Source organism: Lycorma delicatula, chromosome 1 (genome assembly GCF_047948215.1).
Source record: "Lycorma delicatula isolate Av1 chromosome 1, ASM4794821v1, whole genome shotgun sequence".
NCBI lineage: Eukaryota > Metazoa > Arthropoda > Insecta > Hemiptera > Fulgoridae > Lycorma > Lycorma delicatula.
The window spans coordinates 125,509,630-125,532,652 of record NC_134455.1 but is presented as its reverse complement, the minus strand read 5'-3'; the positions used below and the strand labels follow the sequence as shown (position 1 = coordinate 125,532,652).

At 31.8% G+C, this 23,023-nt stretch overlaps 1 protein-coding gene across 2 annotated transcripts in view; it reads left to right on the top strand.

Moving 5' to 3' along the window:
• The window catches only part of Gyg (glycogenin 1), a 169,967-nt gene that overhangs the window by 131,012 nt on the left and 15,932 nt on the right, over positions 1–23,023 (top strand). The window contains exon 7 of one of the 2 annotated variants that reach the window (XM_075360518.1): positions 15,738–16,541. The exons of the other annotated variant lie outside the window; for it this stretch is intronic. Coding sequence (XP_075216633.1) covers positions 15,738–16,541 — 804 coding nt within the window. The remainder of the gene's footprint in view (positions 1–15,737; positions 16,542–23,023) is intronic. 2 annotated transcript variants of the gene reach the window in all.

Below are 23,023 nucleotides of genomic sequence, written 5' to 3'. Positions count from 1 at the left end.
AATAAATCCTGGAGTTTTAAAAATTGACCCAGTTGTTTCTTGGTACCTAAGTTAGAAGAAAATAAAAAAGTCCTAGTGGGAGTAAGCTCGAAGAAGGGGGGGGGCTGTAAAGGTAATTTATAGGACCAAGAAAGTACAGTATTTCCAAAATTGTGATTTATTCATATTTGTTTGTTATATGTTTAATGAATATTTGATATTAATATTAACATTAGTAATGAAAATTATGCTTTATTTAGAAACAATCATATTGCCAGGGTCGTATTAATCAAACAATCATCTCATCAGGGTCATTGATCTCTTCTTTGTCCAGGCATTCGTTGTATACTGGGCGGCTATTGGTGCAGGCTCCCTCGCAGTTCCCACACACTGTTGTGCTGTGGATTCCCATCTTACAACACCCACAATAAGTCCCACAGTCTGTCATACGATTACAAAAAATTGTGCTGATGATGAGGAAGGGACAGCAGGTTCCATGGTCATAAGTGGTCAAAGATTTCCATCGGTGCCCTTCGCTCAACCCCAATCCGTAAGTGGTTGAACTTGCAGATACACTTTGTGAGAGTACTGCTAGGCAAAGCCTCTTATGGGTGGCAAGGACAGTAGGTCTGACCTGACCTTAGTGGTTGATTAGAGGAAAGGCAAGTATCAGTGGGTGTTAAGATCTTGTTCGTGGGCATGGTACAACATGAGGAAGATGCACTCAGCAGCTTCAGTAACCTCCTGCAGTGTTGAAGAGGACTCATAGAAAACGTTGGATATGGCTTTGAGGCTGCTGTCCCTGCTGAACAATTTGACAATCATTAACTTGCCTTTCCTGAAGATGGATGAGGTAGTGTCACACCCACTAATTCATGAATGAATAGGATACTTTCAACGGAGTCAACTTTTTCCAACTCCAAGGAGGAATATGTTCTGCTTTCCACTTTCCCTCTCACTGGTTTGACGAACAGAATATTGGTTTCAGATGGAGTTAATGCTGTCAACAAGACCAGCAAATCTAAGTTTTTTTCTATGACAACTACATTTTCATTGGATGCTGCTTTTTCTACTCCACACTGCACAGTCATTGTGTCAGCATCAACATCAGCCTGTCTCACTTCAGTTATGTCGCGATAATTTTCTGAGACAGCATACTGATGGTTGGCCTTGTTCTTCTCATTATGAAAAAAGTGTTCTTGCTGAATCATCACTGATATTCCTTTGGTGAAATCAGTGTCAACTGACATCTTTGTAGTGCTTTGAAGTTGTTGTTCATCATGTTTTATGCTGTTAACTATGTCTGTGTAGCCATCAAACACAATAGTGCAGAGTTCATCAAAATGCCTCTTTATGTAAGTCACATACTAGTTCAAGACAATGGAGAAAGTTGAGCCTGTACTCCACTTAACACCATGTAACAGAAATCCACCATTTATTATATGTATGCCAAGCTTGAGATCTGAAGTCTTCTCATGATCTGGGAAAACTTCATATAAAACCAACTTCTTTGTTTTTCTCATCCCGCTGTCATCGAAAATAGCTAAGGGGAAAGGCACCAACTCGTAACACAGAAGGTCTTGTAGATCCTTGTCATTCTTCTTGGAAATTGCAACTTATTGGAATAAGAGAGAAGAGGAGAAGTGGATCCACAATCTCCACTATATTATTCATATTGATAGTGTTGCTCATGGAGGTTGAGGATAAGACTTTGTCTTTTCGAGCCTGTTTCATCTTTCCGAAGTTTTGCCCTACCACCTTCTCCATTGTGTTCTTTCCTTCTTTCAGGGCATTGTGGCAATTTATATCACAGTTTTTAACAATATTTGTTGTCAGGGATACTAGTGCAGGTGATTCTGTAAAGGGAGGGTACTGAGCAAACCACTCAAAGAGCTTCTTCCTGTTGTCATCATTTCTTGTTTGCCTTGATGCACAGTAATCCACATGCTGCGCTCCCCTGTTGAGAAGTGTAGGCCAGCAAAGTCTTCCAATGCAAAGTTCATTTCCTTCACTGTAAAACTGCTAATTTGAATGCTATCGACTATAATTTCATTTTATAAACATATTATGTAAAAATAAATGTGCTTGAAACCATTTAAAATGAAGGAAAATGCAATAAGCCCTAGACCTGAGTAAATATGAAAACTTCTGAAGCTCATAGCTCTGAAAATATTGGTCTTACATAAAAAATGCATAGAACCATTTTTGTGGGAAATTTTGTCACCTTAAATTTTTATGTACAATCTTTTGCTACAAGTGGTAGTTTAGAGATATGAGCAAAAAAATAAAAAAAGGCACCTTTAAAGGCCTCCTTGAGCTCACCCCCACCTGCCAGGACTTTTTATTTTCCTCAGATTTATGTAAGAAGGAATAACTATGCCAATTTTCAAAACTTTGGGATTTATTTCTCCTGATTAGCCTTTTTGTGTCTAATTTGACTGGACTATGACTGCTGTTTAACTTTAGTTATTTTCTGTGGTCTCACCTAATTGATATTACTGATATCAAGTTAGAATCTTTTTTTTCTCTAAAAATGTAACTACAGCAACTGTTTTAAGTTTATATTAAATTTACAGCTAACTCCCAAAAATCATTCAGATTATTGGTTAAGCAAAAAAAAAATTAAATTATCATTTAATAGATCACACCTGAGTAAACACAGATTATTCGCAATTAATTTGCATATTCCTCCATTACTTCAGATAACATAGGTTGTACTATTTTAATGCATAATTGAATTGTTTCACATTCACAAGAAGCCTGACAAAAAAAGAATGATTTGTGTTCCTTTTATGATAACTCGTCATCACAAACAGCTGTATTAGTCAGATTCACCTTTTATTTAGTCACCAACCTTTTTATTTTTATTTTTATTTTATATCACCAATTTTTTTATTTCTATTCTATTTATCACTGCTTTTTGTTGTAAATACACCTTTAATGTTCAACTATCACTTACAGTTTTCTAATTGCACCACACATACTATTAAAATTTTATTCAAACAAACTTTACTTTACATTATAAAAAAGGTAAGCAATAAATTACAAAAATGCAATGAGTGAAAATATTTAAAAATGCTAACTGTTTTTCTAATTATGGGTCAGCCTGTAGTCGATTATGTAAGATTGGGCTGCAAAGAAATGGATGTGCTTGTTTATTTTATGAAAAAAGTAGGTACTAAAAAAAATAATAGAAAATATAATTTATTTTTAAAATTTACACTCTTACTTTCAACAGTTACATTTAATTGCATACTATTTTCCATACAAGTGATTCAGTTTCACAAGGTGTCAATGAAACATTCAGATGCTCTACTTTTGATCTATGACCACACTACTTACTTCTCTTTATAACTTGTAGGGTAATGATGTGCTATAACAATATTGGAGCTACTGATTTCTGAACTTCACATATACATTTTACTAATAATTTCAAAGTCTGAATGTATAACAAAATTCATATTACGCTCAACCTTATTATTGGTTAAGTAAACATATTTAGAATTTGTTGAAAGACGTCCAATAATCTTTTTGACTAACTTTGAAACAAGTGTGACTTAATTTTAGTTTTTGAGCTGATGGGATAAATTACAATGACATCTTATTTGCTCTTATATTCACTCTGTTCATAGTAATACACCAGATACTCACCATTAATAAAAATATTAAAAAAGGAATTTGTCATCTTTATCAAAATATTAAAAAATAGATTAAAGGGTCATCTTCTCCATGATTGAAGAAGATAGCAGTTGTTTATTGCATTCATAGTGTTTGAGTTATGCCACTAAACAAAACTTATCTCAGCACATTTATAATAGAAGAATTTTGATGTTTGGAGGTGAAGTAATAGTTTTCTACCTTCAGGCATTTGCATTTCTTTTCAGCTCACCTTTGCTGACAGAAATATAAATTAATAGTATAATTAGTAATCCATTTGTTGTATTCATTTTGCTATAGCATTCATTCTTCCCAGAAATGTTAAATATTGTTAACTTGAAAAGATATAATCAGAACAAATTTATGATTCAAAAGCTTTAACATTCAAAAAATAAAACATAAATTGTCTAAAAAAAAAATTTACAAAAATGTTGTGAGCCTCTCTCTTCATTTCAGAAAATGTTGCATGTAAAAACTATTTAAAATTTTAATCGTTTTAACACCCAGATTTGGTTACACAGCCAGATGGTTTATCTAGCCAGATTTGGTTACAGAAAAATTTTTAGAATGGATTGATTTTTTTACAAAAAAAAGTCGTTTGTTAAAATAAATAAATATTAAATTGTAAATAGTCTAATTATTGAATTCCTAATACATAATAATTTCACAATGAAACATTGTGATACTGATTAAGAATGGAAAAAAGTATAAAAAGAGGCAAAACAAAAATATGTAAACATAAAAAAAGAGTAGAAAATAATCATTTTACTTGGGATCTTCACAACTGTTGGTTAGTTTGCATAGTAATTAGAATTCTGACTTTTAAATTAGCTTGTTTTGGATGCAATTCCTAAAAATGGAATGCTGGGAATGTAGTTTTTTTACTTATTATTTATGATTTCTTAACCTATCATTTCATACCTTCATACTACTCGTATTAACCTATTTATAAAAAATAATCATTCTTTATTTGTAAGAATATGTTTTAAAGTCATAAAAAAAGAAGTATAATTTAAACCTCTAAAACTTATTTAACAGAAAATTACATACAGTTAATTCAAGACAGGTTTTTATTATTAGAATATCTTTCTTACAGCTATTTTTTATAATCAGTAAATACAAACTAGTTTTTCTACCATTTTAAATTAAATTAATAAATTTAAATTAACTTTGTGTATTTACTTAAATTCATAAATTTTCATCATTTCTGTTGAATTAGCCAGAATAAATATATAAAATTTTTAAATATAAAACTGAATATCCATAATGGAAAGATTACATTACATCTTTTCTTTATTTTTTTTTTTATGAGTTAGGTACTAATAATATGCAAAATAATGATTGACAGAATAATGATTTTATGCATAAATAAATACATATTTGTTGAGTTTAGTTTTTAAAGTGTCTTTATTTTAGAAATAATTTTTAGAAATAATTATATTCTTATGAGCACTGTTGATGTAAGTCTGGTAGTTTATTAGACAAATTAAATGAAGTAAATTTACATAAATTTATTTTATTATTTTTTTTAGAAAGGATTAAACTATATGTTGGTATGTGCTTTTTTCCAAGTATGTGTATGCTTGTGATTATTATAAAAATATTATTCTTAAAAAAATAATGGTAAGAAAAAATAAATAAAAATTTAATACTTTGATAAAACTAATCATAATTATTTTTTTAAATAAAAATTTTTTTTTTTTATAACATTTATTTAATTATGAACCCAGAAGTGTAATTATAATATTTGTAATACAGGAATATATTACCAATAATAAAAGAATAATTAAACCACTGATGTAAAAGTAATTTATGAATAATTGCCAACAAAAAAATGATTATATCAAAAATATATAATAAAAAATGCTAGTTGTCTAGATAAATGTTCAAAAATGAAAAACTTAAAACTCTTAATTTTGTACATAATATGCTACTTAGAAACATTAAACACCAAAGAACAGATTGATTAGAATTACTAAGTATAGATTGTGAGACTTGCAGACCATGTAGGCTTTCATGATAATGCACTGAAAGAAAAGCTACCATACAATTCACAGGCAAGAGGATGATCCATCAAGTCCTCAACCTATCATTTCATTCATACTTAACTAGTTATTATTCACATACTTAACTACATATCAAAAATCAATTCCCCGTACATGTAAAGCATATTTTCCAAATAATAAAAAAATGTATTAGTATACTAAGAAAAGAAAACTATAAATTTTCTTAATTTATGTTGAATTGTTTATAATAAAAAATAAAATTATAACATTTTAGAAGTATACATAATGAAAAAAATTACTTCATATTTTTTAACATTATTATTATTTTTTTTTTTTTGAGTTAAAAAAGTTAGGCAAAATGTTGAGTAAGAATAATAATTAATATTATAAATACACATGCTGCCATATACATTAAGCCATTTTTAAATAGATTAGGAAAATTGATCTAAACTTTTTAATCTCAGTCTTGGAACATTTCCTTGTCATTCTTCATAAGTTCAAAAATGTTCTGTCAAGCTAACTGACTATTTATGTTAAATTGACTTCATCGCCTCCCCAAATTCATTTATATTAATAAAAGGAGCTATTTTGTTCTTCATTATCATTTATTAACCATATTCATACTATATCATGGCCATTATATTAATAGTTATCAATGGGGATGTAGACCCCAAGCAAATGATTATTTTCCATCTTGATCATATAAATGAATTAAACTCATAAACAAAGTGTCTTAGAAATAACAAAATACAGACATTATCTTCTAAATTATCAAGGTACATGTAAAAAATAGATTAGATTAAAATAGACCTTTGTCTGCTCAATTATATTTATCAATCAAGTAATATATTTGACCTCTGTGGCCTTAAGTTCAGTATAAGAAATAAATGTGTACTTTTAATTATATACATAAATTCTTGAGCTAAAGTCGGCTTATAAACCAGAAATAACTTGTTAAAAATTTCCCCATTGTGATTTATTTGTTATTTAATTTGGGTAAGTTTAGTTATTATTTATATATAAATATATATTAATTTATTTAGATTAAATTTTTTATAGTCCATTTTTTTTCCTCTGTATGTTAAATAACTATACATAATATATAATAAAGTATTTTTTCAGTCTCCACAAAATACAGAATCAGAGAACACTCTTACCTTTAGTTTTTCATGTTCAAAACATTTTTGGGCCTAAGCCCATCTTCAGTGATGTATTTTTAATAATGGGCTTAGGCCCGAAAATGTTTTGAACATGAAAAAATAAAGGTTTCTCTAATTCTGTACTTTGCAGAAGCTGAATAATATTATATTATACCTATATATATATATGTTTTTTTCTTTGCATAAAATGCAATCATATAATGGCTTGAAATTTCAAAGCATTTTTTTTTATATTTTCAAGAGTAACTGTGGGCTGATACCAAATTAAATTTTTGTACTGTAATATGTCGAGAGAAATTGTTAAAATTTTGTGTATATTCTTTTTTTTTTCAATAAAATTTATAGTAAATAATTTATGAAAAACAAATGTAAAAATTATACTTAAAATTTTACTGAAAGGAATTGAGGTTAGAATTTCAGAATATAATTTCAAAAAAATCTTATGCAAACAAAATTTTAAAATTTTTAAATTTATTTGCATGACATATAATTATGATTTGTGTAAAATTTCACGCTTTATTTTTAGTTACTCACATTTAATTAAGTTAACGCAGTGAAACCTCTAATAACAGACTTTTTTTTTGCTGTGATATAATAACACTGATTTATGAATGGTTTATTCCTTCTTGTTAATAAGTATGAATTAAACTTATAAATGCAAAAAAATGAGCTATTTTCATATAAAAAAATTATTTTCTAGTTAACACCATTCTAAATTGTAATCCATGATATAAAATCTCAAGAAACGGTTGTAAGCAACCATCATTAGTTACAAACACCTCCTGAAAATAACACAGTTCTATAATGAAAAGAATCCCATGCTCAATTTATTAGGGAGAAATTACTTGTTGTCTTTTGCAGTGAACCTTTAATTGTAACACTTCAGCATATCAAGTCTATTTGACATGTAGGGCAGATCGTGACATTCTGCCCTAAGATTATATCTCCAATCTGTTCATGGGTTGCCTATGTATGATAAGCATCATTACTTGTAAAAAAAACAATCCTGACTGGTATCTCTGTACCTCTGGTGTTATTCATGGTGTTATTCACAGTTGTAATAAATTCTGGGATATATCGTATAAAGCAATGTATCTTGTTGTGAAACATAACATTTCATAATTGCCTACACTAAAATAGGGAAAGTAAAAGATCCATCACTGCTAATTTTATAACCAATAACACAAACTTTTAGCAGATTTAGATCTCTGAGCTGAATTATAAATTATTATAAGAAGATTTTATGTAACTGAAAAGAAACAGAAATGAATTAAACTCATTCTTTGAGTACAATGAATTAGTTTATACATTTTGAGAATAGTTTGGGGGGGAAAAGTTAACATAACTTAAATAATATTAAGTTTCATTGTACTTTACATACAGAAGAAAGAGGTATATGCTCAAAAACAAAAATGAATAAATCAAGTAATAATATACTGTAATGTGCATAAACACTTCATCGATGTGCAAAGCATGTTGCTTGTTTTTAAAGTTTAAAAAGGAGAATTTTTTTCTTGAGTGCAAAATGAGTGTCGTTATCAGCACTAGTACACAAAATTACAATATTAAATAATTAACAATTAAAATTTATCTTGAAAATTAAACAGATCTAAAATGCCTATGAGGGATGCTAAGTGCAAAATAAAGCGACATCAAAGACAATATTAACAATATTAAAGCGCGTATAAACGGTATACATGGGCGTAACATATTGTAGGAATAATCAAATACGTGAATATACATGCACGGCCTTAAGAAACCACAAAAAGATGGATAAAATCGCCGTATTGTTCCCTATTATAACACGGATGTTGGCTCCTAATTTAAATCTCCGACGCAATGCCGCGTAACAGATACAGTCCACAAGTATATGGTGTACCGTCAGATGGCAGTCGCAGTGAACACAGTTACATCGATTCGAGTCGTGGGATGACCATAGGTGAGTCTGGTGTGCCCTAATCGCAATCGGCAAATAATAACTTCCTCGGTGACAACTCCTAGATGAAGAGCCCCACGGTGATATAGTGTTCTTAACTAGACGAATTTTATTGTCGATGGTAGCAAGTCCACTCATTTTACCACTCACCGTGAACCACACCCTCTTCAGAAAACAAACAAGATCGTTTGAAACAATGCGATTAGTGAAAGGAGACTGCAAACGCGCCTCTTTCGCACGATCAGCACACTCATTGCCTGAAATTCCAATATGAATAGGGATCCAGCGGAAGCTCATAGTTGTGTTACACTGAATCATTTCAGAGATAATATACTATATATCACAGAGGAATGGGTGTCTGAAATACATGTCACTAATCGCCTGCAAGGCAGTTATGGAACCTAAAAAGACAAGTACATGTTGGAATGTTGAGCTAAGTATATTTAAGGCCTTGGTAATATAGCACACAGCTCTGCGGCGAAAACACTGGCGATGCTGGAAAGGCCAAACATATATATTTTGTTGTCAACCACAAAAGCACAACCAACAGAGTTATCTTGTCTAGAGTCGTCAGTATAAATTATAGCATCAGGATTCACATTATTTACAATATTAAACAATTTTTCTCGTAAGATATCCAGATTCGTGTCTTTTTTATATCGACTGAGACTAAAGCAGTAATTCACAAGGGAAGGCCATCAAGGGAGGTAATAACGTTGAGTAATAGGAGGTAATTTTATTAGAGGTAATTTGGTTTGCTTGGTATTTCTCCTGCCATCACCCCATTTGGTTGCCGTAAAGCATAAGACCGAATGTCTGCCACACACGGCTACTGAGCCTCGAAAACTGTTTAGTGACCAGTGTCCTAAAAAGCTCTTAGAGTTTACCTAACAACATCAGTGAACTAAGCATCGTGCCATACACCACCGGCTTACGTGTCCCAACCGCTCACTTGTCATATATCACTAAAAATTGGTAGGTGCACCCCGTCAACTACTAAAATATATATATATATATATATATATATATATGACCTCAATAAATAAATTTGCATCGTCAAGACAGCAATTCGGCACAGTCGCCGAATACCAGCAAGTACCTGTCCATCATTTTAAAGCGCTTCGAGCTTTAGTTGGCTGGAGGCCAGCCATAATTTTCGGATTGCTTCCCACGGTAGCGGGGTAGGAGTTTTTCCCTTAAATAAACTACTGATGCTGGTTAAAAAAAAAGCAATGGCATCAAGGAACGCCCACACGGTCCGACAATGCGGCTCCCGCCACAGTGACTCATCGCTTATGAATGGCCAATTTTTCCTCTGAGTTCTGGCTCCCACAAGAGCTGGGCAGTCGAACATCGTGTGTTCGTTCGACTCGACCTCCCCACAGATGCACAGCTCATCAGCTGCCTTATTAGAAGTAAGAAAGGCCGATGAGCTTTGATGGCTAGCAGAGCATTAGATCTTGGCCGTTATTTATATCGATTGACATGCTGGTTGGAGAATACCGCATTAAAAGTAGAATGATTAGTTGCATTTTAATGCTAGCTACATAGGAGCATATCACTTGGTTTCGTCACTTACAAACAAATGGCTCACCACTGTTCACTAATTCACTTACCGCAGGGCTTGAGCGAAACACACCTGTAGCAAAAAGGATATGGACGAATAATTGACTGCATCGACCATCTTTAAAGAGGTAACCCGTGCGGACGAATAAGCCACGCATTTATAGTCTAAGCAGGAACAAACCAGAGCTTGTTGGAAGTGCGACTTGCATACACGATCAGCTCCCCAATGAATATTAGAACTCTCAGCACGTGTTACTGGAGCAGTTGCTACTGTTCTATACACTACATAAATTGAAAAATCATGTACGTATAAAGAATACATAACGGGTTTTGGACGCATTTTGTTGTTGTATTTACGGCTACGGCAATAAAAGAACACTCTGGACACTTACCTGTGGTATTCCGTTTTCTAGTGTAAACTTTTCCGATACCACTCGAACTTGAAAGGACCGACTACTGAGTCAACCTCTGATAAATGCAAGGAGACTCCCTTGTGTACCCCAATCGCGCAGTGTATTTAGATACTTCTCCAAGCTGTCATTCACCTTTTGCATATCAAAAAATACTGTAATGAGGCGTTAGCGAAGTTGATAGATATTTTGAATGACAGATTCAAGAGCAACTACATAATCGATAGACGATTTACCTTAGCGGAAACCGCATTGCTCGGGAGCAATTAAGGAATTTCTCTCAAGTACCATACTGTACGATGGTTTACCATTCGTTCCATTAACTTGCACAGGGTAATGGTTAAGGAGGTAGGACGATAAATTGAGAAGCATGATTTATCTTTACCGAGTTTCAGTACGGAAATCATCAATGCCAGATTTTTGATCATCAATGACCAAAAATTTGGAAAAACATGGTCAAAAAATATTCTATTATAGATGCACAAAAGATGTTGTAATGCAGTATTTGGGGGGGGGGGTGATAACATACTGAACTTGATATTATCATTTCCGGGGGAAATGTCATGGGATTTATTCAAGATACCTTAGCTCATCAAAAGAAAATGGAATTTTAATTCATTTCGCGAGTTTCTTATAACAAGCGGGATATTTTCTACCTGCTATTTATACAACATTAACTCATATCAGTATGATGATGCAAGTAAAACTGACTTAAATGAGTTTCCCAACGTGTTCGCCACATCAACTGGCACGATGACGAGGTCGCCGTTGGGTTTCAGTCCAATCGGCAAGGAGATTGTCCCGATCCACACATGGCCCGAACTTTTCTCCATACTACCGATAATGGAGTTGTCTGGGAAATTGTATCCACATAATTCATCCATTATTTCCGTTTCGCACACCAGTTCACTCGACGGCAAACAGCCATCGAAGGAAGGCGTCTTCAGTTGCGGAAAGCGCAGTGCAATTCAGTTGTAGGCCTTCGAATAAAAGTATGTGAAGCTCTGCGACGATCTGTGCACATCTGCAGTCTTCATCCCACCAAGAAACAGTAGACGGCCTTGGCTTTCCAGATATTAAAGGGATAAATTCATTTCTGCTATTGAGTATAAGGAGTGAAAACTTGGCAAGTTGGTGGATCACGTTACCACTATTCTCGTATTTGCCGAAGGAATCCTTGTATCCGATCCAGTCCGCTTTTCGAACCACCCATCTTGGTGGCTGACTTTGAGGAAAATCAGTAATACAGCTTGTTATAACAACCGGCGTGTGAATGTTTCCAAACAGGTTTTTGGAAATGCGCCAGGTAAGACATGAGAATATCGATGCTGAATGCAAGGACAGATCGATGCACGAAAATGTGCCTGATGAAGATGACATAAATGTGTACGATCCAACGTTCAAAAAGCAGAGATCTAAGTTCTGACCTGAAAGAACATGATGATGAGCCCCATGATGATGGACATTGAAATTGCTGATTATTAGGCAGGGTAAAGGAATCTGTGAAAACAGACTGAATGGTTCATCTTCATTGATATTGGAAGTTGGTGGAAGGTATAAATTACAGATATTCATTTTAAGTGATGCCAGTATCTTCACTGTGACTTCAGGGATGTTTGTCGCTACGGGTGGTTACCACGATTTCCTTCAGAAAAACAATCACACCTTCATGTCCTCTACCCTCAGTTTGATGGTTGCATTTTTTGCAGACGTAATGCTGAAAGAACACATCATCCTGGGGGCGGAAGAAAATCTGCTGCAGACACAGTATTAAAGGATTTTCTTCCTTCACTATGATTTCAATATCTTCATGGCAAGAACGAAGACCGCAACATTCCAATAAATAATATCTGTTACCATAAAAATACTCTTTTTCTGTTATATACAAAACTGTAAGCAGATTATTTGTCAAATATAATCCGGTTTATTTTGGTATTAATAACTTTAAGGAAGACTTTGCTTCTTTGAGCACTTTATTGGCCTCCATATCCTCAAAGAGGCCTTTAGGTGGTAGTGGGGTCTTGGTAACCTAAAAGGCTGGAGACACCGTACCAGGCGACAATTTTTTGGGTTGAGTTCCAAAAGGATTCGGGAAATCGAGCAACATGGTTATAATATATGACAGGCCAGATGGGATGAGAATACTGATGGGCAATATATGCACGATCTCTTCTCAGACATTAGAAGCTTGTTGGGCGCCTCATGAGTTTCCCCTAACTGCTTCGTAACTCAGTCTCTTACTGGTCACTTCAGGGGTAGACTGGCTGGGTTCAGCCTGGTGGATTGGGGTCTGTGCACACAGTGTGGGGTGCAGGATGATGCTTTCCATATGTTGTATGAGTGCACTAAATATGATCTGGAGGGCACCACAGTAATTTGTCATTTGTCGACTGGATTCCATCAGAGCAGTGCTTGACATCAGTCAAAACTGGAAGAACTGGGCTGAATGGTCAGTGGTTGCAGAATTTCTGCACTATTTGACTAGTGAATGGATTGTAGAGGGAATCTAGGGTGCTTCTTTGTCTTGTTCCTCTGTACTTTGTTTTATTACGATTTCTTATTAGTGTTGTTAGTGTTATATCAGTTTTGTGTTGCTTGTGAGCTCACTTTACCTTTCAGGTAGGTTGGTATGTTATTCAGTTCCTTCGACAACTGTGGTTGTCAGTCTTGCTTGAGACTAGAGATGTGTTTTGTTATTTTTAGTAATACTTGTAGTTACACCGCCGGGAATATTGCTTGTGACATTCGCATCAGTGGCATCCTCGGCTGAAGCAACTGAGAAATGTCATGCTGTTGTTTGAAAGATGACCTCCGGTAAAGCCCTTCAGGGCTATGTACAAAGAGGTTGGAGGGTGTCTTCTCCTAGGGGAACAGATTCCCTCGAGTACCGGCAATTTAACGGACCACTCCTGCAGAACACATGTGTACTGGAGCTAGAATGGCATACAATTGAGTTCACCCTCAACATTTTTAGAACTTTTTTTGAGACTCGTTATGTAGAGCCATCTACCCATCATCATGGTAATTTCTACCTTGGGTTACAGTTGCGTTTGAAAGGTGATGCAACAACACAGAGAGTAGAAAAAGTATAAGATATCACTGTGTTGCTGTGTAAGGGTATATGTTGTAAATTACTTAGTGTTCTTGGTGTATATTGTATGTGGAAATTGAAAAGAGTAAAGCAGCTCAGTATGAAGTGGAAAGAAAAGTTGCAGGCTTAGGGCTGTGCCAATCTCTGTGGCGGAGTGGAAACATCTCGACCTTTCATCCGGAGGACTCAGGTACCAATCCCAGTTAGGCATGGCATTTTTCATATGCTACAAATTTTCATTTGGTCTAATGACCACAGCAGTTGAGCCCATAATCTCATAAAAAAAGGACAGGACGTCAACCCCCCAAGTCTTAAAAAGTAAAACTCCCTGTCGGAGAAAAAGAGATTCTCAATTAAAACCATTCTTTGCATGTGTTCAATCCTAAGTCTTTATGAAATGGACTAATTTTAATGGTTATTTTTTTTCTGTAGAAGCATTCCTCTAGTGATCTTATTGAAAGTTTTTTCCAGATAACTTTAGAAAGATGTTTAAATAAGAAGTTATATCATTTAAATGAACTACTTGGAAGTTTTTCAGTTTTTTTCATTGTTTATTATCAGACTGTAATAAGCTTAATTGTAGGATATTTATTTTGTTGGTAAAAAAATTATGAATATTTCCAGTTCCTGACAGCTTTAGTTAAGTTTCTGTAAAGTCTCTCAGGTCTTTTAATTTCTTTTCTCGTTTTAGTAAAATGAAAATATTTTGCTTTTCATTTTCTTACAAATGGATTGTTTTCATACAGGTAGTTTTTTTTAAGTATATGCATACTTTAAACAAAAATATAACTAAAAAATTGAAATAATCTATATTTTAAAAAAATAATAAAATTGATTTCAAAAACTAACCTAAAAAAGTAATCAGATCTTTAAATTTAATTTTTTTAAAGTGAACATCAAACTACAGATTAAGTTGTAGGTATTTCTTAATTGGTGCCAACCCTAAAAGATGAAGTGGAAAAGAACTACATTTTTTAAAATAATTTTTAAAAGTTTATTTTTATCTCATTTTATTATGCATAAAAATCTGGTAGCGTAACATGTTTGGAATACATTTGGCTTCATTTTATGATATTTTTATTTTCCTGCCTTGTAAAAAAGTATGATTTTATTTTTAAAGCATTTGTTAAACTAACACATTGTTAGTTTTCTTGTTACATTAAATTTTTAATAGAAAAAGTCCTATCATTATGTAAATCCCTTTTTTTGTGGTGCAATGTGCATTATCATTTTGTTGTACTCAGAATTTAAAAACGATTTTTGTAACATTGAATATTTTATTAAAATAATAATAGGACTCTCAGATTTTTTTTTACGTAAGTAAAATATAAAAAAAAATTATTTAGTAATAAATAGGAGTTAAAATATCATTAAAGGAGAATTCAATTTTATTCCTAAGAAAAATAAAGTAAGAGTAATTCTAAATAACACTAGAGCAATAGTTTTAAAAAAAACCATCAACAAGAGTGACTTTCTACAACATGAAGTTTTTTATAACTTGATATTTTATCTGTTACTACTAAGGTTTATAATGTAATCCTTGGAAATAATCATTTACAGTTAGTTTTTTCAAACGTTTTAATAATTCTCTGGTTTTGTCATATTTAGTTGTTTTGAGTTCAAATGTTCGTTTAATGACGGATAATCATTTTTCAATTTATACAGTAAATTTTTATTTTCAAAATTTGGTTAGGCTAATCATCGAAATGAATTATATTAAGATAAAAGTTGTTCTACTGTATGTTTTGCATGATATGGTTTCATTTCTTTATTAAAAAAAATAAAACTATGCTGTTATCTTTTATTAGCACCATTCAAGAAAGAAAACACCACTGTTATTTATAGGTTTCACTGCATGTGTGTATTTTAAATAGATGTACATTTTATAGAATTGCACTAATAATTAACAGCACGGTTTGCATTTGCACACAGAGTCGTCAACGTCTCAGTACCTGCTATGTGTTCTCTACTTCTACTTCACCCTCTTCTTTATCCTGCTCTTCAGACCTTCCTTATAATGATCCTCATCCTTTTCTTTCTACTGATATTTCAAAACAAATAGGTTTTTGGACATTACCACCACCACAGACTAGTCACAGTGAAGAACCTTATAAATTCTTGGATCCATGGGATGAGTTATATGATAAAAATAATGGAACTGATCATATAAGTGAAATAAATGGCTACAATATCATACATAATCTTCAAAAAATTGTTGATAATGATTCACTTTATCACAATAAGACACAAAATGAGTTTTATTATGAAGAGAAAACCTCTGATCATATTGAAGATTTCAGTCAAAATTATATGTCATCACAACAGATGTGTGAAAAATTAGATGCTTTCAAATATTCAGAAAGATATGATAATCATAACTGTAGTAGTAATGTTTACGATCATAATTTCAACGAAAGTAATGAAAGAATAGATGATAATCAAAAGAATAATTATGAAAGTCATTATATTAATGATAATAGCGTTCAACGAACAAACAATCATGATTATCAGTTACAGAGTAGACAACAGTTGCAGTCTCAGCAATCACATTTTATGAGACAATATGACACCAATAAACAGCAACAGCAACATCAGACTCATAACATTCCTAAATATGAACAAGAATCCAGTCCTACAACCCATCCTTTACCTGATCAAAAGCATTTTCCTCCTGACACTAGCTCACTAACATCTCACCATGAAGAATGCACAGCGTCCTTCTCAAATAAAGACGAGGTAAGAATAAATTGAATACTCCTGGTAAATAAACTGTCCCACAAAAATATGTACATTATACAGAAACTGTAAAAAATATTTTTATTTCCCATTACATTGCCACTACTTGAAATAACATAACCAAATATAACAGAGATAATGTTGTTGGAATTAAAATTAAGAAGTAATTGTATTTTGTTAATTAATGCAAGGTAAGGTGGGAGAAACTCTCTTTATATTTTAGGAAATGAAGTTGATTTTATGGTCAGAAAATTGTTTTAAATTTAAATTATAATAATTGTTTTGCTTCAGTATATGTTCTCTTGTACATATTCTCATAACCATCTTATAATTTAACACAACATAACTACTCCCTAAAAGATTTTGTATACTGATTACAATGAAAGATGAAATCTGGTTTTAGAATCATGTGGATCAGCAGTGAAAATTTATTTAAAATTTGACATTTGGCTTTTAAATAAATGTCCTATTTTTAATTTATTCTCATAGAATGATATTGGTTTATTAATTCTTGAACAGACTGTACTCAATTACAGTTTCATAATGGTTGACAAGCTATGAAAAATTCCAAGCCTGACAACAATTCAAACAGAACCTTTTAGATGAAAGGTAAAGATGTACCACTCTATGACAGAGATCAGCTTCTTAATTTACTAAAGTCGTATTTTATACTTTATAAAATTTGTTTGGGTAATTTTAGATTTTAATACAGCTAAAAAAGCATTCAGGTACATTTGATGATATTTGGGATCATTTAGCACTTATAATTTCTAACATAAAATACTGACCTTAAGAGATGTTAATTTCAATTTACATTGTCAATTAAAAGATTGTTGTAAATTTATAAGTATGTAATCAATATTCAGTATTTTAATGGAAAGGGATTATGCAGAGATTAAAACAAAAATTATTACTTTATAATTAATACATTAAAATAGTTTTAACGCTATTATTATTTTTTTATATAAAATAAATTCAACTTGATAACCCAAGTTCAGAGTTGAATAAAATAAAATGACACTCACCTTATTTTTTCATACAATCTCTACAATAGTGCTTTCACAGCAACCCACATCTTCAGTTGATTTTTTTCTTCTTTGTAAAATATATAAAAAATTATAAATATAAGAATTAAAAAATAAAATTTAAAAGTGTATTAAAGGAAGTACAAAAATGTTAAAATTATTGTTATTAAAAATTACATATAAAAATATGATGTCAAGTATTATAAAATTAAATAAAATAAAATATAATTAACTACATGTGTTTGGCCTGTCAATACTAGAGTAATGAACAATTAATTAAATGTATATGTAATATTATCTGAAAAAGTGCTGCTATCTGTTGCAGCTTTTATAACTGTGTCATCCTCAAACTCTATTTGTAAATTGATCAAATTAAATCCTCTCCTATATTTATATATGTATAACATTTCTCCAAAAATCTAGATATTTATTATTATTTTTTGTATCTCCTTTCTTAATTTTCAATATTTCTAAATTAGTGTCAGTATCAGAAATAGAATTTTTATTATTAATAAGGTGGTCAGAAATGTTACAGAAACCCAGATTTTTATTTTTATAGTTTCTAAAATGCTCATGAAATCTGGTTTTAAAAGATCTACTTGTTTTATCTGCATAAATATCATCGCAATCATTACATTTTTTTAATAAATCCCACATAAATTGTATAAATTAAATGAATCAGTATTATTATTGTTTTTTAAATGTTTGATAACATGGCTATTTGCTTTATGCAGGTTTAAATTTATAATTATCATAAACTTTAGTTATATTTTCAATAATGTTATCAGTGTATGAATATATTAAATATTTTAAATCAACATTATCAATTTTCTGTATACTATTTATTGGCTCCAAAGTTATTATTGTACTGTTAATTTGTGACATTTGTTTTTTTATATATATATATTAATTAATAATTCACTATATCCATTATGAATTGCAATCTGTTTTATATTATTCATTTTTGTGTTTAATTTATTATTATTATTTTCTGTGTAAATTGATTGCTCTATTAATCATGTTTGTATATGTGTTAATTTTGTGAGACCAAGGATGATTTGATTTTCTATGTATTGTAGTTTTATTGGCAGTGGGTTTCCTATATACTGAAGTGATAATTTTATTATTTTTATTAATTTCAATACTAACATCTAGATAATGTATTCTTCTGTTTATATCTATTTCAAAAGTAAATTTAAATTTTTATAATATAAATTGAGTTTATTTAAAATTGTGAGGTGTTCATCATATATAACCGGATTATAAACTACAAAAACATCATCAATATAATGAGTCCACAACAGGACATTATGTGTATGATTAATGCTATAAGCTACTTTATTTTCAAAACTTTGTAAAAAAATTTATTCCCTATGTATATAGGAAATTTATTTCCTATGTATAATACTTGTCATTAAATTTAAAGTAATTTTTTCATGGCTATTTATCAACTCAAATAAATTATAGTTTATTTAGCAATTTAACTGTTGCAATAAATAAAGTAAATAAATAAATAGTATAATATATCTGCATTGTTCATATACATGTACTTGCTGGAATATAGGAAGGGTAATTACAAATATCTGAGGCTGATAAGGAAATTCTGACTTCATATCCTGAATCAGCACCCAAAAATACATAATTTTCTGCAAATTTTGATCATGTAACAAAATCACTTTGACCAGAGTATTTACCAACCACTTTCAAAACAGTGTTATTAATTGAATACTAGTGATCAAAGTCACCATGTGTTATTTATAAATCAGACATACTTTATAATATGCATAAAAATGTATAGAATGATGTGATAAATAAAAAAAATAAAATTACAGACCCTTGCCATGTATTAAGTCCAATACCAACTAACTGATTATGACACCATTATGTTCACTATTATATAAACTTACTAGCTAATTGGTTCTACCTTTAACTGACTCAGCAGGGCCACAGGATGACAGCTGTTATAACTAATACCAGTATACTGTTATAATTAATGGTTGTAATGGTAACTGTTTTTTAATCATTAATAACTGTAACTTTTAATAAAATTGTTATTTAAAAATTAAAAAGTTACAGTGTTTAAGATGTGGAAGGAATATTCATTCCATATAATGATATATATGTTTGAATCTACTTATTCAGACAACATCGTTAAATGATTTAATGTTGTTTTTTTTTTTGTCAAATTGGTAATATCTCTTCATAGTTAAATATACAGAGTGAGCAACATAAAACTGAACCCATAATGAAACCATTATCCAACCCTATTTATGAAAGACTCTCACACAACTAGTGGATGTATATGTTACTACTAATTGTTGCTACTATTTGTCAGGTGGTTACATGCCAGTGCAGTGTAGGTTTTGTTGCAGTGCAGTATTATGAGTGCAGTTGTGTTTCTGTGCTGACCTCATGGCATGAGTTGTAGCATTTCAGTCTTTTACTCGGAGGTCCCAGGTTTAAATCCCAGTCAGGCATGGAATTTTCACACACACTACAAATCATTCATCTCATCCTCAGAAGCAATACTTAACTGTGGACCCGGAGGTTAAAAAAAAAAGAAAAAAAAGTTGTGTTTGTGTAAAATGCTTTATTCAATCCAGGAGAGGATAGCTACAGTTGAGGCCTACATTTATTCTGGATCGTATGAAGAATCACATCAAGTATTTGTAGAAAAATTTCTGAATCCCTGTATCCCAGTGAAGAGTAGCATAAACAATTTAATTAAAAAATGGTGTACAACAGGTCTGGTTTCAAATGCAAAATGAAATAGGCAACCTTCCATTAGGACTCCACAGGCCATTGCCAATATTGAAAGGAGAATTACTGCCACACCAAAAAAAATCACTACACAAGTTATTCTAACAATCTGGTGTTAAATACACATCTTGTAAAATTCTTCATGAATTAAAATTGAAACCATACCATGTTACAACTGTGCAACAATTGAAGGAGACAGACAATGAGCTGTCAGCAGAGGACAGTGGTTTCCACATTCCCCAGAGTTGTCTACTGCAATTTTTTCCTTTGGGGCTACTTAAAGGAGAGACTTTATACATCTAATCCCCACAATACTGACAAACTGAAGGTGAACATTCAACGAGAAATCAATGCAATTGACAACAACAGTTTGCATCAGACGACTGTCAATATGATCAGTTGAGTACAAAAGTGCATCAGTGCCCAGGGTGGTGATTTTTAACACCATTTAACAACCATTTGTAACAATAAGGAAAATAAATGCAACATTTAAGCTACATTTTATGTTTTTCTTATTTAATTTATCAATATCATTCATAAAATTTCATTCCAACATAACATACCAATTCTGCAATGTTTACGTTAAGGGTTTGGTTTTATGTTGTTCACCTTGTGTATTTTTTTTTTGTCTTCAGTCATTTGACTGGTTTGATGCAGCTCTCCAAGATTCCCTATCTAGTGCTAGTTGTTTCATTTCAGTATACCCTCTACATCCTACATCCCTAACAATTTGTTTTACATATTCCAAACGTGGCCTGCCTACACAATTTTTCCCTTCTACCCGTCCTTCCAATATTAAAGCTACTATTCCAGAATGCCTTAGTATGTGGCCTATAAGTCTGTCTCTTCTTTTAACTATATTTTTCCAAATGCTTCTTTCTTCATCTATTTGCCGCAATACCTCTTCATTTGTCACTTTATCCACCCATCTGATTTTTAACATTCTCCTATAGCACCACATTTCAAAAGCTTCTAATCTTTTCTTCTCAGATACTCCGATTGTCCAAGTTTCACTTCCATATAAAGCGACACTCCAAACATACACTTTAAAAAATCTTTTCCTGACATTTAAATTAATTTTTGATGTAAACAAATTATATTTCTTACTGAAGGCTCGTTTAGCTTGTGCTATTCGGCATTTTATATCGCTCCTGCTTTGTCCATCTTTAGTAATTCTACTTCCCAAATAACAAAATTCTTCTACCTCCATAATCTTTTCTCCTCCTGTTTTCACATTCAGTGGTCCATCTTTGTTATTTCTACTACATTTCATTACTTTTGTTTTGTTCTTGTTTATTTTCATGCGATAGTTCTTGCGTAGGACTTCATCTATGCCGTTCATTGTTTCTTCTAAATCCTTTTTACTTTCGGCTAGAATTACTATACCATCAGCAAATCATAGCATCTTTGAAAAGATAAAGAAAACTTGTACTGTTACTCCGAATCTAAATTGTTCTTTAACATCATTAACTGCTAGTTCCATGTAAAGATTAAAAAGTAACGGTGATAGGGAACATCCTTGTCGGACTCCCTTTCTTATTACGGCTTCTTTCTTATGTTCTTCAATTGTTACTGTTGCTGTTTGGTTCCTGTACATGTTAGCAATTGTTCTTCTATCTCTGTATTTGAACCCTAATTTTTTTAAAATGCTGAACATTTTATTCCAGTCTACGTTATCGAATGCCTTTTCTAGGTCTATAAACGCCAAGTATGTTGGTTTGTTTTTCATTAATCTTCCTTCTACTATTAATCTGAGGCCTAAAATTGCTTCCCTTGTCCCTATACTTTTCCTGAAACTAAATTGGTCTTCTCCTAACACTTCCTCCACTCTCCTCTCAATTCTTCTGTATAGAATTCTAGTTAAGATCTTTGATGCATGACTAGTTAAACTAATTGTTCTGTATTCTTCACATTTATCTGACCCTGCTTTCTTTGGTATCATTACTATAACAAAATTTTTTTTTTAAGTCTGACGGAAATTCCCCTTTTTCGTAAATATTACACACCAGTTTGTATAATCTATCAATTGCTTCCTCACCTGCACTGCGCAGTAATTCTACAGGTGTTCCGTCTATTCCAGGAGCCTTTCTGCCATTTAAATCTTTTAATGCTCTCTTAAATTCAGATCTCAGTATTGTTTCTCCCATTTCATCCTCCTCAACTTCCTCTTCTTCCTCTATAACACCATTTTCTAATTCATTTCCTCCGTATAACTCTTCAATATATTCCACCCATCTATCGACTTTACCTTTCGTATTATATATTGGTGTACCATCTTTGTTTAACACGTTATTAGATTTTAATTTATGTACCCCAAAATTTTCTTTAACTTTCCTGTATGCTCCGTCTATTTTACCAATGTTCATTTCTCTTTCCACTTCTGAACACTTTTCTTTAATCTACTCTTCTTTCGCCAGTTTGCACTTCCTGTTTATAGCATTTCTTAATTGCCAATAGTTCCTTTTACTTTCTTCATCACTAGCATTCTTATATTTTCTACGTTCATCCATCAGCTGCAATATGTCGTCTGAAACCCAACGTTTTCTATCAGTTCTCTTTATTCCACCTAAGTTTGCTTCTACTGATTTAAGAATTTCCTTTTTAACATTCTCCCATTCTTCTTCTACATTTTCTACCTTATCTTTTTTACTCAGACCTCTTGCGATGTCCTCCTCAAAAATCTTCTTTACCTCCTCT